This window comes from Salmo salar, chromosome ssa01 (genome assembly GCF_905237065.1).
Source record: "Salmo salar chromosome ssa01, Ssal_v3.1, whole genome shotgun sequence".
In the NCBI taxonomy this organism is placed as follows: domain Eukaryota; kingdom Metazoa; phylum Chordata; class Actinopteri; order Salmoniformes; family Salmonidae; genus Salmo; species Salmo salar.
In genome coordinates, this window is record NC_059442.1 from 16,549,063 (window position 1) to 16,566,197 (window position 17,135).

Below are 17,135 nucleotides of genomic sequence, written 5' to 3' on the forward strand. Positions count from 1 at the left end.
TCACTTTTGTTGTTATGCTAGGTCTTTGATATGATTGCGAATACAAACATGTTTCTACTTAACTAGCTAGGTTTGTTTGATTGATTTTAATTCAAGAATGCTTGCCATAATTGTGAAAACATTTCCCACTTTGACAAACTGGATCACTTTGTTATATTGTACTGGAGTAAAGTTGAAAGTATCTGGTATTTACATGGTATAAGTAACAGCTTCATTTTACAGCCCTCTTACTTCGTATCTACCCTGTAAATGTGAAGGTGGTACCATGTAATAATTGGGTAAGATCACGGACAGATTTGCTATTGTCTTCATGGGATAGAGTCAACCAATGCAGTGGTAACTCACAAGTAACTACATTGTATCTACGTGGAAAAAGACACCACTTCATTTTACAGCCCTGTTACTACGAATATACAATGTAACTAAAGGTGAAGTACATAAAAACTGGGGGAGAATATCAACACAAGAGGATAGCTTGAAGGTATTTATTTGGTAATTATGTGGTAATAAATAATAAATTACTATGTATGTTCATTGGTGTTTCTTACATATTACTTTGAAAGAGACTGGCGTGACATAGTAATAAGCTGGTACTTACTTGTACTTACCTTCTTACTTACTCATGCTTACTTATCTTATTACAAAATAAGTATGTAGTACTTACTTGCTTGGTTCCGAGTAAGTAAGTTTAACACTACGTATTGTTAACATCATGAGCACGCAACACGCTGCACCTTGGTCTGCTCATTACGACGAACGTCACAGAAGCTTCTGTGACGTTTGTCGTAATGAGTAGACCAAGGTGCAGCGTGTTGAGTGCTCATGATAAATATTTATTTAAACTCAGAACACTAAAGCAAAACAACAAATAACGGAAACCGAACGTCACGTTCTGCAGGCTTTACAGAGCTATGCAAAAACAAGATCCCACAACACCAGGTGGAAAAAAAATACCTACTTAAGTATGATCTCCAATTTAGAGACAACGAGGACCAGCTGCCTCTAATTGGAGATCATTCCAAACAAAACCAACATTGAAATACAAAACTAGAACATGAACATAGAAATACAAAACATAGAAAAACACCCCCTGTCACGCCCTGACCTACTCTACCATAGAAAATAACATCTTACTATGGTCAGGACGTGACAGGTGAAAACAATGTGTGGGGAAGCAGAGGCACAGAAACTCACATCAATACCTTTGTCAGATAACACTGAAACCAAGAATTGATGCTATAACCAATTAAGAGGAACTCTAACTGAACAACTAAAAAATTCCCCACCTTATGCTCTACAAATGGACGTAAGCTGTGAGGGCAGAAATGCCTATTCATTGACTTTTGTGCGCTATATATGTCGGGGGATACTATTCACAGGGAAATATTGTTCTGTCTCACGATTTCCAAGCATGAAATGTCACAGGAGATGTGTGCTGCGTGGCTATATTGACGAAAAACAGATTCCATGGGATCTAATGGTGGGCTTTTGCACAGATGGGGGTCCATCTATGGTGGGACGACGGGCAGGCCTCTCCACTCTAGTTATGAATGTGTCTCCCTCTGCCATATGGAAGCATTGTATGATACACCCACTGAGCTATAATGGATACACCGAGAGCAACTGGCGTCAAAAAAGCTGAGTGCAGAACTCAGAGATATGCATCAGGTAACTTTTGATTGTAAACTACATCGTGCATGCTTGTTCTCAAAACTATGTGGAGATATGGGATCAGAACATGACATGACATGACATGACATGACATGACAATGTTCTATTTCACACCGAGGCTTGATGGTTATCGAGGGGGAGTGTTGTAAAGATTTTTTTAATCAAGAGAGGAACAGACTAAATCAAATCAAATTTTATTGGTCACATACACATATTTAGCAGATGTTGTTGCGGGTGTAGCGACATTATTGTGTTCCTAGCTCCAACAGTGCAGTAGTATCCAACAGTGCAGTAGTATCTAAAAATGATTCACAACAATACACACAAATCTAAAAGTAAAAATAAGAAATCCCGCAATTGTAACGATGTTCGCTGAGAGTCGGGAAGCAAGTTCAGGGAGTGAATACATTTACAACAAGAAACACAACAAGAAACACAACAAGAAACCAAAGGGAGTGACATTTAAAAACACAACAAGAAACACGAACAGCGCACCAACATGACACAGAAACAGAAACAATGACGACTGGGGAAAAAACCAAAGGGAGTGACATAGAAAGGGCAGGTAATCAAGGAGGTGATGGAGTCCAGGTGAGTGTCATTATGCGCAGATGCACGTAACGCTGGTGACAGGTGTGTACCATAACGAGCAGCCTGGTGACCTAGAGACCAGAGAGGGAGCACACGTGACAGCTATGCTCTCCGATGAATCATCAAACAGAAAAAGCGTCAATACAGGACTAAGATCAAATCGTGCTATACCGGCTCCGACACTTGTTGGATGTGGCAGGGCTTGCAAACCATTACAGACTACAAAGGGAAGCACAGCAGAGAGCTGCCCAGTGACACGAGCCTACCAGATGAGCTGAATAACGTCTATGCTCGTTTCGAGGCAAGTAACACTGAAACATGCATGAGAGCACCAGCTGTTCCGAACGACTGTGTGATCACGCTCTCCGCAGCCAATGTGAGTAAGACCTTCAAACAGGTCAATATTCACAAGGCCGCAGGTCCAGAAGGATTTCCAGGACGTGTACTCCGAGCATGCGCTGACCAACTGGCAAGTGTCTTCACTGACATTTTCAACCTCTCACTGTATGAGTCTGTAATACCAACAGGTTTCAAGCAGACCACCCTGTGCCCAAGAACACTAATGTAACCTACCTAAATGACTACCGACCCGTAGCACTCACGTCTGTAGCCAGGAAATGCTTTGAAAGGCTGGTCATGGCTCACATCAACACCATTATTCCAGAAACCCTAGACCCCCCCCCAATTTGCATACCGCCCCAACAGATCCACAGATGATGCAATCTCTATTGCACTCCACACTGCCCTTTCACACCTGGACAAAAGGAACACTTATGTGAGAATGCTATTCATTGACTACAGCTCAGTGTTCAACACCATAGTGCCCTCAAAGCTCATCAATAAGCTCAGGATCCTGGAACTAAACACCTCCCTCTGCAACTGGATCCTGGACTTCCTGACGGGCCGCCATCAGGTGGTAAAGATAGGTAACAACACATCCGCCACGATAATCCTCAACACGGGGGCCCCTCAGGGGTGTGTGCTCAGTCCCCTCCTGTACTCCCTGTTCCCTCATGACTGCATGGCCAGGCACGACTCCAACACCATCATTAAGTTTGCAGATTAAGTTTGCAGTCATTACCGCCACACAGTCATCCAAGATGGGGTAGCAGTCAAACGTCTTTGGTCCTCGTCTTGTTGTGTCCCGTGTATATATATTTTTAAATCTTTTCTTCGCATATCTTTTTTATATTTTTTCTAAAACTCAACTTCAAAACACTCTCCTGCAACCCGCCTCACCCAATGTGGTGCGGATCTGTTTTTTTTTCTAAAGCATTATTCACCTCGTATTCGGAATCCCCCAACAGAAGCTAGCCAGCTCACTAGCTACTAGCTACTAGTCAGCTAACCACTGCTAGCGGTCATCAGCTAACCTCTAGCTCGGATAGCTCTAGCCAGTTTGTACAACGCGACTCAAACCAGAGCATACCTCTATACCAGGACCTCTATACCAGGTGGTGTCAGAGGAAGGCCCTAAAAATTGTCAAAGACTCCACCCACCCTAGTCATAGACTGTTCTCTCTGCTACCACATTGCAAGCTGTGTACCGGAGCACAAAGTCTAGGTCGAAGAGGCTTCTAAACAGATTCTACCCCCAAGCCATAAGACTCCTAAACATCTAATCAAATGGCTACCCAGACTATTTGCATTGCTCTCTCCCCCTCTTCTACGCTGCTGCTACTCTCTGTTGATATTATCATAGTCACTTTAATAACTCTACCTACATGTACATATTACCTCAATTACCTCGACACCGGTGCCCCCGCACATTGACTATGTACCGGTACCCCCTGTATATAGCCCCGCTATTGTTATTTACTGCTGCTTTTTAATTATTTGTTATTCTTATTTCATACTTTTTTTAGGTATTTTCTTAAAACTGCGTTGTTTGTAAGGGCTTGTAAGTAAGCATTTCACCTGTTGTATTCGGCACATGTGACAAGTACAATTTGATTTGATCTGAATCGAAAATAATGGAATTAAGAAGTATATCAATATTAGATCGCGCAATGTCGGGGTGGCATTGATTAAAATACAGTAGAATATAATACAGTATATACATATGAAATGAGTGAAGCAGTATGTAAACATTATTTAAACATTATTAAAGTGACTAGTGTTCCATTATTAAAGTGGCCAGTGATTCCAAGTCTATGTACAGTTGAAGTCGGAAGTTTACATACACCTTAGCCAAACACATTTCAACTCAGTTTTTCACAATTCCTGAAATTTAATCCTAGTAAAAATTCCCTGTCTTAGGTCAGTTAGGATCACCACTTTATTTTAAGAATGTGAAATGTCAGAATAATACTAGAGAGAATGATTTATTTCAGCTTATATTTCTTTCATCACATTCCCAGTGGGTCAGAAGTGTACATACACTCAATTAGTATTTGGTAGCATTGCCTTTAAATTGTTTAACATGGGTCAAACGGTTCGGGTAGCCTTGCACAAGCTTCCCACAATAAGTTGGGTGAATTTTGGCCCATTCCTCCTGACCGAGCTGGTGTAAATGAGTCAGGTTTGTAGGCCTCCTTGCTCGCACACGCTTTTTCAGTTCTGCCCACAAATTTTCTATAGGATTGAGGTCAGGGCTTTGTGATGGCTACTCCAATACCTTGACTTTGTTGTCCTTAAGTAATTTTGCTCCAATTTTGGATGTATGCTTGGGGTCATTGTCCACTTAGAAGACCCATTTGCGATCAAGCTTTAACTATCTGACTGATGTCTTGAGATGTTGCTTCAATATATCCACATACTTTTCCTTTCACATGATGCCATCTATTTTGTGAAGTGCACCAGCCCTCCGGCAGCAAAGCACCCCCACAACATGATGCTGCCACACCCTGTGCTTCACAGTTGGGATGGTGTTCTTTGGCTTGCAAGCCTTCCCCTTTCTCCTCCAAACATAACGATGGTCATTATGGCCAAACAGTTCTATTTTTGTTTCATCAGACCAGAGGACATTTCTACAAAAAGTATGATCTTTGTTTCCATGTGCAGTTGCAAACCGTAGTCTGGCTTTTTCAGGGCGGTTTTGGAGAAGTGGCTTCTTCCTTGCTGAGCAGCCTTTCAGGTTATGTCGATATAGGACTCGTTTTACTGTGTATATAGATACTTTTGTACCTGTTTCCTCCAGCATCTTCACAAGGTCCTTTGCTGTTGTTCTGGGATTGATTTGCACTTTTTGCACCAAAGTATGTTAATCTCTAGGAGACAGAACGCGTCTCCTTCCTGAGCGGTATGCCGGCTGCGTGGTCCCATGGTGTTTATACTTGTGTACTATTGTCTGTACAGATGAACGTGGTACCTTCAGGCGTTTGGAAATTGCTCCCAAGGATGAACCAGGTTTGTGGAGGTCTACAATCTTTTTTCTGAGGTCTTGGCTCATGTGTTTAGATTTTCCCATGATGTCAAGCAAAGAGGCACTGAGTTTTAAGATAGGCCTTGAAATACATCCACAGGTACACCTCCAATTAACTCAAATGATGTCAATTAGCCTATCAGAAGCTTCTAAAGCCATGACATCTTTTTCTGGAATTTTCCAAGCTATTTAATGGCACAGTCAACTTAGTGTATGTAAACTTCTGACCACTGGAATTGTGATACAGTGAATTATAAGTGAAATAATCTGTCTGTAAACAATTGTTGGTAAAATTACTTGTGTCATGCACAAAGTAGATGTCCTATCCGACTTGCCAAAATTGTGGTTGAAATACGAGTTTTAATGACTCCAACCAAAGTGTATGTAAACTTCTGACTTCAACTGTATATAGGGCAGCAGCCTCTAAGGTGCAGGGTTGCGTAACTGGGTGGAAGCCGGCTAGTGATGGCTATTTAACAGTCTGATTGACTTAAGATAGAAGCTGTTTTTCAGTCTCTCATCCCAGCTTTGATGCACCCGTACTGACCTCACCTTCTGGATGATAACGGGGTGAACAGGCTGTGGCTCGGGTGGTTAATGTCCTTGATGATCTTTTTGGCCTTTCTGTGACATCGGGTGCTGTAGGTGTCCTGGAGAGCAGGTAGTTTGCCCCCAGTGATGCGTTGGGCAGACCACACCACCCTCTGGAGAGCCCTGCGGTGGCGGGCACTGCAGTTGACATACCAGGTGGTGATACAGCACAACACGATGCTCTCAACTATGCATCTGTAAAAGTCTGTGAGGGTTTTTGGGGCCAAGCCAAATTTCTTCAGCCTCCTGAGGTTGAAGAGGCGCTGTTGTGCCTTCTTCACCACACTGTCTGTGTAGGTGGACCATTTCAGATCATCAGTGATGTGGACGCCGAGGAACTTGAAGCTTTCAACCTTCTCCACTGTGGTCCCGTCCATGTGGATAGGGGCGTGCTCCCTCTGTTGTTTCCTGAAGTCCACGATCAGCTCCTTTGTTTTGTTGACGTTGAGTGAGAGGTTATTTTCCTGACACCGCTCTCCCAGGGCCCTCACCTCCTCCCTGTAGGCTGTCTCATCACTGTTGGTAATCAGGCCTACTACTGTTGTCGTCTGCAAACTTCATGATTGAGTTGGAGGCGTGCATGGCCACATAGTCACGGGTGAACAGGAAGTACAGGAGGGGCTGAGCACGCACCCTTGTGGGGCCCCTGTGTTGAGGATCAGCGAAGTGGAGGTATTGTTTCCTACCTTCACCACCTGGGAGTGGCTTGTCAGGAAGTCCAGGACCCAGTTGCATATCCCGGGGTTCAGACCCAGGGCCTCGAGCTTAATGATGAGCTTGGAGGGTTTTATGGTGTTGAACGCTGAGCTATAGTCACTGAAAAGCATTCTTACATAGGTATTCCTCTTGTTCAGATGGAATAGGGCATGTGCAGTACCATGGCAATTTTATTGTCTGTGGATCTATTTGGGTGGTGAGCAAATTGAAGAGGGTCTAGGGTGTCAGGTAAGGTAGAGGTGATTGAGAATACAATCAGAAATACTGTTAGAAGGTTTTGAAATTGACTGCCATAGCCCCAATTAAAAAAGTAAACATTGGCTGTTAATTACATAATTTTTTTTCACATGGTTGGGGTCACGAGAATTTTCAGATATCAAAATGGGGTCGTGGGCCAAAATGTTTTGTGATGAACGCTGTATGATTTCATTGTGCTTCAGCTTATTTAATGGTTTTTGTATTCCATAATGCCAGGTGACTACCTCCATCTCTCAGAGCTGAGGATTGTGCTGCTGGGATACAGAGTAGCTGGGAAGACTTCATCAGGAAACACCATCCTGGGCAGAGAGGAGTTTGACCTGAGGACAGCTGCTCAGTGTGTGAAGAAACAGGGAGAAGTATCAGGGAGGCAGGTCACTGTAGTCGACACTCCAGGCTGGTGGGCTTATCAACCTGTAGAGAGGACTCCTGAGCTGGTTAAACAGGAGATTGTGCTCAGTGTTTCTCTGTGTCCCCCAGGACCCCATACCTTCCTCCTTGTCATAGATGTGGATGACTCATTCACTGAGGAATACAGAAGAGCAGTAGAGGAACACATGGAACTTCTCAGTGAGAAAGTCTGGAGTCATACAATAGTGCTGTTCACCCATGGGGACTTTCTAGGAGACACAACCATTGAGCAGCATATTGAGAGACAAGGGGAGGCCCTCCAGTGGCTTGTTGAGAAATGTGGAAACAGGTATCACGTCTTCAACAATAAAAACAGGGGTGACGGCATGCAGATCACAGAGCTGCTGAATAACATAGAGGAGACGGTGGCAGGAAACAGAGGAGGACGTTATGAGATAAAGGGAGAGATACTACTGGAGATAGAAGAGAAAAGGAAAGCAGAGGACGAGAGAGCAAAACAGAGACTGATGAAGGTTCAGGAACAGAGAAAGACCCTCAGATCGCTAATGGGTGAGATTATTTAATTTTTATATTTTTTTTGTCTCTGCTCAGGGTCTTTGAATTATTCTACTGATGGCATCTGGTAGACACCAGGTACAGTGACCTAAGTTATAATACAGTATGGGGTTACTAAAGCTACAGTCTGCGATTGGTAGCTTATTGCAGTTTTACTAAGTCAAAACTGTTCTCAGGGCAGATCTGCTCTAAGGGCAAAATTAATTTGATTGGGTTTTGAAACGTTCAGAATAGCTCCTACATTATACAATGCATTCGGAATGTATTCAGACCCCTTGACGTTTTCCACATTTTGTTATGTTACAGCCTTATTCTAATATTGATTAAATAGTTTTTTTCCCTCATCAATCTACACACAATACCCTATAATGACAAAGCAGAAACTAAAATATACATTTACATAAGTATTCAGACCCTTTAATCAGTACTTTATTCAAGCACCTTTGGCACTGATTACAGCCTCGAGTCTTCTTGGGTATGGCGCTACAAGCTTGGCATACCTGTATTTGGGGAGTTTCTCCCATTCTTTTCTGCAGATCCTCTCAAGCTCTGCCAGGTTGAATGGGGAGTGTCGCTGCACAGCTAATTTCAGGTCTCTAGAGATGTTCGTTCGGGTCCAAGTCAAGTCTGGGCTCTGGCTGAGCCGGTCAAGGACATTCAGAGTCTTGTCCCGAAGACACTCCTGCATTGTATTTTCTCTGTGCTTAGGGTTTTATCCTGTTGGAAGGTGGTCCTGAGCGCTCTGAAGTGGGTTTTCATCAAGGATCTCTCTGTACTTTGCTCCGTTCATCTTTCCCTCGATCCTGACTAGTTTCCTGGTCCCTGCAGCTGAAAAATATCTCCACAGCATGATGCTGCCACAACCATGCGTCACCGTAGGGATGGTGCCAGGTTTCCTCCAGATGTGACGCTTGGCATTCAGGCCAAAGAGTTCAATCTTGGTTTCATCAGACCAAAAAATCTTGTTTCTCACGGTCTGAGAGTCGTTTAGGTGCCTTTTGGCAAACTCCAAGCTGGCTGTCATGTGTCTTTTTACTGTGGCCATTCTACCACAAAGGCCTGATTGGTGGAGTGCTGCAGAGATGGTTGTCCTTCTGGAAGGTTCTCCCATCTCCACAGAGGAACTCTGAGGCTCTGTCATAGTGTCCATCGGGTTCTTGGTCACCTACCTGACCAAGGCCCTTCTTGCACGATTGCTTAGTTTGGCCGGGCGGCCAGCTCTAGGTAGAGTATTGGTGGTTCCAAACTTCTTCCATTTAAGAATGATGGAGGCCACTGTGTTCTTGGGGACCTTCAATGCTGCAGAAATGTTTGGTACCTTTCCCCAGATCTGTGCTTCGACACAATCCTGTCTCGGAGCTCTACGGACAATTCCTTCGACCTCATGGCATGGTTTTTGCTCTAACATGCACTGTCAACTGTGGGACCTCATAGAGACAGGTATGTGCCTTTCCAAATCATGTCCAACCAATTGAATTTACCACAGGTGGACTTCAGTCAAGTTGTAGAAACATCTCAAGCACGATCAATGGAAACAGGATGCACCTGAGCTCAATTTCGAGTCTCATAGCAAAGGGTCTGAATACTTATGTAAATAAGGTGTTTCTGTTTATAATTTTAATACATTTACAAAAATTCCTAAAAACCTGTTTTCGCTTTGTCTGTATGGGGTATTGTGTGTAGATTGATGAGAAAAAAAAATGTTTAATCAATTTTAGAATAAGGCTGCAACGTAGCAAAATGTGGAACAAGGGCTCTGAATACTGAAGTCAAGGGCTCTGAATACTTTCCCAATGCACTGGTGCCACTTCAGTAACGCTCATTAGAAATTGTTTAAAGATCTTTCAATTTACAACACATTCCATTGGGTTGTATGTAGCCTATAATATGTTTTCATTATAGGGGAAGAAAATACAAAATAAACAGTATTCTAAGACAAAAACAACATCTCAGCCAGGTCTAATATAAAAGTTAATGTAAAATACCTTACAGCTTTTAGATCTATGCAATGCTACTTTGTTTTAATCCATGTTCAACATGAACTAGTCCCAAGCTTCTACTGCACTGGAATTGGGATAATTTGCTTAAAGACCCAGTGCAGAATTTGTCATTTTAACCTCTTGACGTTACCCTAGGATAGGGGGCGCCACAGCGCATTTTGGAAAGAATTCGTGCCCATTTTCAACGGCCTACTAATCAGACTCAGAAGCTAGGATATGCATATAATTAATACCTGTGGATAGAAAACACCCTAAAGTTTCTAAAACTGTTTGAATGGTGTCTGTGAGTATAACAGAACTCATATGGCAGTCAAAACCCCGAGACCGATTGAACCAGGAAGTGGAATTCTGAATTGTGGACTCAACTTCACGTCGTCGCCTATTATTCACACCGTGAGATATCGTTTATTGAGCACTTCCTATTGCTTCCACAAGATGTCGCCAGTCTTTACAAAGTGTTTTGAGCCTTCTACTGTCGAAACTCAGTGAATGAGACGCGTTGGAAATTGGTCACAGCGGGAGGGCCATCACCATTATGACGCCAGCGGCCCTGTCTACCCCCACCTTTGGAAACGTTTTGAAACACAATGAAATCATCCCCCTCGAATCTTATTGGCTCTCTTGTTGAAACAGGCCCTGAAGATTTATGTTATATAACGTTTGACATGTTTGAACGAACCTAAATGTGAAAAAAAAGGATTATTTCGAAACTGCTGTGGCGCGCACGGCAGAGTAGTTGGATACACCCTTCGGACTCGCTAACAACAGCAAGCTAATGGAACATAAAGGATGGACTTTTTCGACCAAAAATACATCTGTTGTGGACCTGGGATTCCTGGAAGTGCTTTCTGATGAAGACAACTAAAGGTAAGGGATTATTGACAATATTATACAACATTAGATGTGATATGCGATTGTTCCAAGATGGCGCCGAGCTGTATTTACTAGCTCATTTTCTGAGTATCGCATCCCTTTTATCGCTAAGTGTGATTACCCAGTAAAGTTATTTTTAAATCTGGTATGACAGGTGCTTTCAAGAGATATTCATCTATAAATCTTAGAATGACAATATTACATTTTAAACATGTTTTCGAATAGTAATTCAGTAAATTGTAGCACTGTTTCATCGGATGCTTTTGACGGGAAAATAGTTAGTCAACGTCAGACGCGATGTAAAATGCTGTTTTCATATATAAATATGAACTTTATTGAACAAAAGAATGCATGCATTGTGTAACATGATGTCCTAGGTGTGTCATCTGATGAAGTTTGTAAAAGGTTAGTGCTGCATTTAGCTGTTTTTTGGTTATTTGTGATGCATGTGGTTGGTCGGAAAATGGCTATGTTGCTGCTTTTTACGATGGACTCCTCTAACATAATCTAATGATTTACTTTTCCTGTAAAACCTTTTTGAAATCGGACGACGTGGGTCGATTCAGGAGAGGTGTATCTATAAAACGATATAATTTGAAAAAAAAAAAAAAAAAAGGTTTGTTATGCTAATGGCGATATGATTTTTTGCTGGATTTTGATCCCGCTGACGGGACGAGACGCTGAAGAGGTTTTAATAAATTGTAATTACTTCACTAGAGCTAGAATGGTCTGAATACAAAATATATGTTGGGCGCATTAAGTGATGATATGGTTTCCGTTATTTTCTTGTTTGATACAATATGTTGGAAGATTTCTGGTCCATCTGAAGGCATAGTCACATTTCGCCACTGCATACCACAGTGCCTTGCGAAAGTATTCACCCCCCTTGGCATTCTTCCTATTTTGTTGCTTTACAACCTGGAATTAAAATAGATTTTTTGGGGGGTTTGTATCATTTGATTTACACAACATGCCTACCACTTTGAAGATGCAAAATATTTTGGGGTGTGTGAAACAAACAAGAAATAAGACAAAACAGAAAACTTGACCGTGCATAACTATTCACCCCCCCCCCAAAAGTCAATACTTTGTAGAGCCACCTTTTGCAGCAATTACAGCAAATTTGTCTCTATAAGCTTGGCACATCTAGCCACTGGGATTTTTGCCCATTCTTCAAGGCAAAACTGCTCCAGCTCCTTCCAGTTGGATGGGTTCCGCTGGTGTACAGCAATCTTTAAGTCATACCACAGATTCTCAATTGGATTGAGGTCTGGGCTTTGACTAGGCCATTCCAAGACATGTAAATGTTTCCCCTTAAACCATTCGAGTGTTGCTTTAGCAGTATGCTTAGGGTCATTGTCCTGCTGGAAGGTGAACCTCTGTTCCAGTCTCAAATCTCTGGAAAACTGAAACAGGTTTCCCTCAAGAATTTTCCTGTATTTAGCGCCATCCATCATTCCTTCAATTCTGACCAGTTTCCCAGTCCCTGCCAATGAAAACATCCCCACAGCATGATGCTGCCACCACCATGCTTCACTGTGGTGATAGTGTTCTCGGGGTGATGAGAGGTGTTGTGTTTGTGCCAGACATAGCATTTTCCTTGATGGTCAAAAAGCTACATTTTAGTCTCATCTGACCAGAGTGTCAAACGTGTTTGTTTTTTTTTTTTTTAGGCAATGGCTTTTTTCTGGCCACTCTTCCATAAAGCCCAGCTCTGTGGAGTGTACGGCTTAAAGTGGTCCTATGGACAGATACTCCAATCTCCGCTATTTGTGAGAAGATGAAATGTGCTGTTAGCCTTCTAAATGAGAGAACTGTTTTGCATATAAAGTCTTAACCAGTCAGTGACCACACCCACGTGAGCACAAACACTATGTCGGTGTCATGGAATGCCCCCTTTTCCCAGAGTGCATAAAACCCACTTATAGCGAAATGAACATTAGACCAGCGGGACCGACAGCGTGAGTTGGAAGGTACAAAATGGTTAGACACTCTGAAGCTTTCAACAGAGAAGAAGAAAATCTCTATAGACCAGAGAGCATGGAGCTGTAGCTACATGTTGAAATTATTGGCAATTTAAATGGCTACCACTCTATAGACCAGTTACGTGCAGCGCCAGCTGAATACGTTACAAATGGTTAAGAAATCTACAAAACTAAAGACTACACATTCACAGTCTGCAGCTGTATATGTAAAATAGTCTAGGAAACTCGTCCAAACGACCATCAATTATAACAGACACTCCGAGAAATCTGAGAAATTCCAGCTACAAAAGACATTGTGACTTCTGGGGAACACAACCAGAGACTTCTGATGAATTACTCTCCACAGAAAATGGACCGGGCGATTTCAACAGAGAGAGACGACATGACATACAAGCGTAAATATGTACATTGCAATTATTTTCGAATAAGAAGCCGTTCATGTGCAAAGTATTAGCATTTCCATGAGCATAGTTATCAACTGTATATAGTTGGTCCATTCTGTCTTTCCCGCTCTTTATCTGTCCCCACCCCTTTCCATTGTCTACCAAGCCATCATAAAGGCAGATCAAGCAGATGACAACAGATGATCAACATCAATTTGCTAGGGATATTAGATCCAACGTGGATCCAGGCACAACTATCTTCACTGGAGTAACGAATGAAACACCAAAATATTCTGGACATTCCTGGCTAACATCTTTTTTTCTAGCACTTGGACTGTTGTTGCATTGCATGCACTATCACAACAGCTGTCACCTGACTGTCATTTGAACAATTCCTTCCTGGATCATATTATGATGTGTAAAAATATCACGGAGTAACTAATCAACTGGACACCAAATCAGCATCCACATTAATGACAGTATCAATTTAGGTTTTAAGTATCAAAGTATGGTGTTTCTTTCGGTTAGAATAATTCGATTTCGCAATCGCATACGTCATTTTGGATTGGTGTGCCCATAAAACCCTGTTTCCTTATTCACCCCGTAATATAAGGAGACAAAAAATGTAGGTAGTTACACTGCATTTCTGAGATCTCTGTACAGAAAACTGTACACAAACTATATCCAGGATTTTTACAGGGTTCAAATCTAATTGAACTAATTATTGCTTAATATATGATATAATAACAACTTACACTGCTATAAATGCAAGGACAGAAAAGTAATGTTTTATGTGACATGATTTTGGACAAATCCGTCAAGACAAAAACCATGATAAAGGGTTAAACATCGGTTTAAAATCAACTCGTAAATGTTATTGAACCCACTATGGTCCCCCCTTATATCTTAATGTAATGACAAGGAAAACATTTTGCTGATTATTATCAAGGACCTATCAGCTGTAACAAGTTGTCCAGTTTGTAGGAAATCCTCACTGGTACCCTAGTTTATAGAGAAACCCATACATTGCCCACAAAATGCTAACTTGCAGGTTCCTTCTCAACAATGCAACAACAATAAGAAACAGCAAAAAATAAGAATACGACCATAAAGTAAATGGCAATAGAATAAAATACATTTTTTGGCCTAAATATAATACAGGAAGACACAATTTATAGTCCAATATTTACATGTGTATTGGGGAAGAGGGGGATGGGGGCAAGGGTATAAAAAGAGCAGTATAATACGAATCCGGTTAGCAGCAGCTGCAATGTGTTCATAGGTGTGGCGTATCAGAGCAGGCAGTCAGTACAGTTCAAATGTTCAGCAGTCTGATGGCTTGTAGATAGAAACGGTTTCTGAGCCTGTTGGCATCAGACCTCATGCTCCGATATGTAACATGCTGACCAAATCGCCCGCATTGCATGTCCAAGCGCTGCAAAATGTATGTACATTCATTTCATGTCATTTCATCCAAACTGCTCGCACGCATCAATGGGTGTCTGCGTAGCTAGGCGCTAAAATAGATTATTGGTTCTATTTAAGACACTTGACGCGCTGCATGTCCTGCCACTCCCATCTACTAATTTCGTTTTTAAGAGCATACTAACCCACATAGGTGATTGAAAGATGAACAAGGTCCACACTCCTGTCACGCCCTGATCTGTTTCACCTGTTCCTGTTATTGTCTCCACCCCCTCCAGGTGTCACTTATTTTCCTGTTTCCTGTCTCTCTGTGCCAGTTCATCTTGTATGTTAGTCAAGTCAACCAGCGTGTTTTTACACTACTCCTTTTGCTATTCTCTTTTTGATAGTCTTCTTGATTTTGACCCCTGCCTGACTCTGGACTACTTTCCCGCCTGCCTGATCATCCTACCTGCCCTGACCTTGATTCTGCCTGCCCTTTGGTACCTTTTGGGCTCTGAACTGGTTTTGACCCTTTTGCCTGTCCATGACCATTCTCTTGCCTTCCCCTATTGGATGAATAAATATTGTAAGACTCCAACCATCTGCCTCCTGTGTCTGCATCTGGGTCTCGCCTTGTGTCATGATACTCCAGTCAAGTAGGTGGTGGAAATCCACTTAAATTTGGTTGCCAACACCATATAAATCCCACATAAGAAAAAGAAGAAGAAGATGCATGAACGAGGAGAGATTAAACCAAAAACGAACTAGGTTTCCTCTTTTATCTGTGGTTTAATTGTCAGAAGTAGAGAACATACGATTTTGTAGGACTCAAAAAGGGTCAAAATTCTACAAAGATCCAGCAAAAAAAGTACCATATCCATTTCAGGTAAAATAGAAAATTAGCTAGCAATAGTAAGCTAGCTAAATGTCCATGAATGTTTCATGTGTGTTTTGACCTGTCCCCAAATTAATATAGTTGGTTCACAGTTGGTTTGGTATTTTAACCTGCATGTCATGAACTTGTCTGGTGGGGATAGACAAAATCAACATGGGCACTTTCTCTTACTTAGCTAGCGAATGCAGCTAGCTAGTTTAGCCTACTCATACAACCAGCTTGAACAGAGAGGGATGCTATGTTAGCTAGCTAAGTGTGGCTATCCAACACTGGAACTCTTCCAAGTCAAGGTAAGATTTTGATTTTATTAATTTATTGCTTGCTGACTGTATACTGTACTGCATATTTGGAGCGGGTTTACTAACGTGTTAGTTCTAGTAGCTATGATGACTATGACGTTAGCTAATATGGTGACAATGATGTAGGCTGTGTGTAGCGGTTATGATATGAAGGTTTGGCTTGGAAAGGTTTTTTCACCTAATCACAGACAGATGATGTGTTGTGCACTAACGTCCACAAGCGAAGGGAAAAGGTGAGAGGAGGAGAGTGTATAGATACGAGAAGGAATTATACAACGAGCAAAGTGATCATGCTGTTTGTTTGTGGCTGCTATGAAAGTGAACTGTATCTGTTGAAAAACTTTTCTTAAATGAAGCAAACGGAATGAAATAGGGATAAACATACCTTCATTTGTCCAATAGAAACTCTTCTTTACAACTGTTGGACTAATGATTACACCCTAGATGCAGGCAAGAGTGTCCAATGCGGTATTGAATGTGTCACTGTCATTAATTCAGTGGATCCCCTTACAAGTGTACAGGCTGGCAGGCCTTGAGAGGATGGGAGCAGTGGCCGTGGCATAATCCCAATTCGACTGGAGCTGAATCGTAAGAGTCTATGGCAAGAGGTTCCTCTCCACTGGTAGCTGTACTCCTCCCTTGGCATGCTTTCCTCAGTATTATTTGATGGGTATGGCTTTATTGGCCAGAGATGATAGGAATGTGAATATTATGTGATACCTTGATGTGATTATGAGGACTTGTGTTAATGACAAAACTGAGATGATGTAACCATGTTGTGCTTGTTGTCAGAAGTGATTGTTCAGAGCGCTTGGAGCTGAAGATGTCTTCGAATGTACCTGATATCTCTTATAGAAAATACCATTTATTTTGGTATCTGATATCTGGTGGATCATTCCCATGCTCCACTCCTTGATGTAAAGAAAATGTATTTTGGTATCTGATATCTGACTGATCATTCCCAAGCTCCACTCCTTGATGTAAAGAAAATGTATTTTGGTATCTGATATCTGGCGGATCATTCCCAAGCTCCACTCCTTGATGTAAAGAAAATGTATTTTGATATCCGGCTGATCATTCCCAAGCTCTACTCCTTGACGTAAAGAAAATGTATTTTGGTATCTGATATCTGACAGATCATTCCCATGCTCCACTCCTTGATGTAAATAACCTG

At 41.9% G+C, this 17,135-nt stretch overlaps 1 protein-coding gene across 1 annotated transcript; it reads left to right on the top strand.

Moving 5' to 3' along the window:
• Positions 1-7,401: 7,401 nt before the first annotated feature.
• Positions 7,402-8,375, top strand: LOC123726699 (GTPase IMAP family member 4). Its single transcript, XM_045694345.1, has one exon. It carries the CDS (start codon positions 7,402-7,404, stop codon positions 8,125-8,127), a length of 726 nt encoding a protein of 241 aa, XP_045550301.1. The 3' UTR covers positions 8,128-8,375.
• The last annotated feature ends 8,760 nt before the right edge of the window (positions 8,376-17,135 follow it).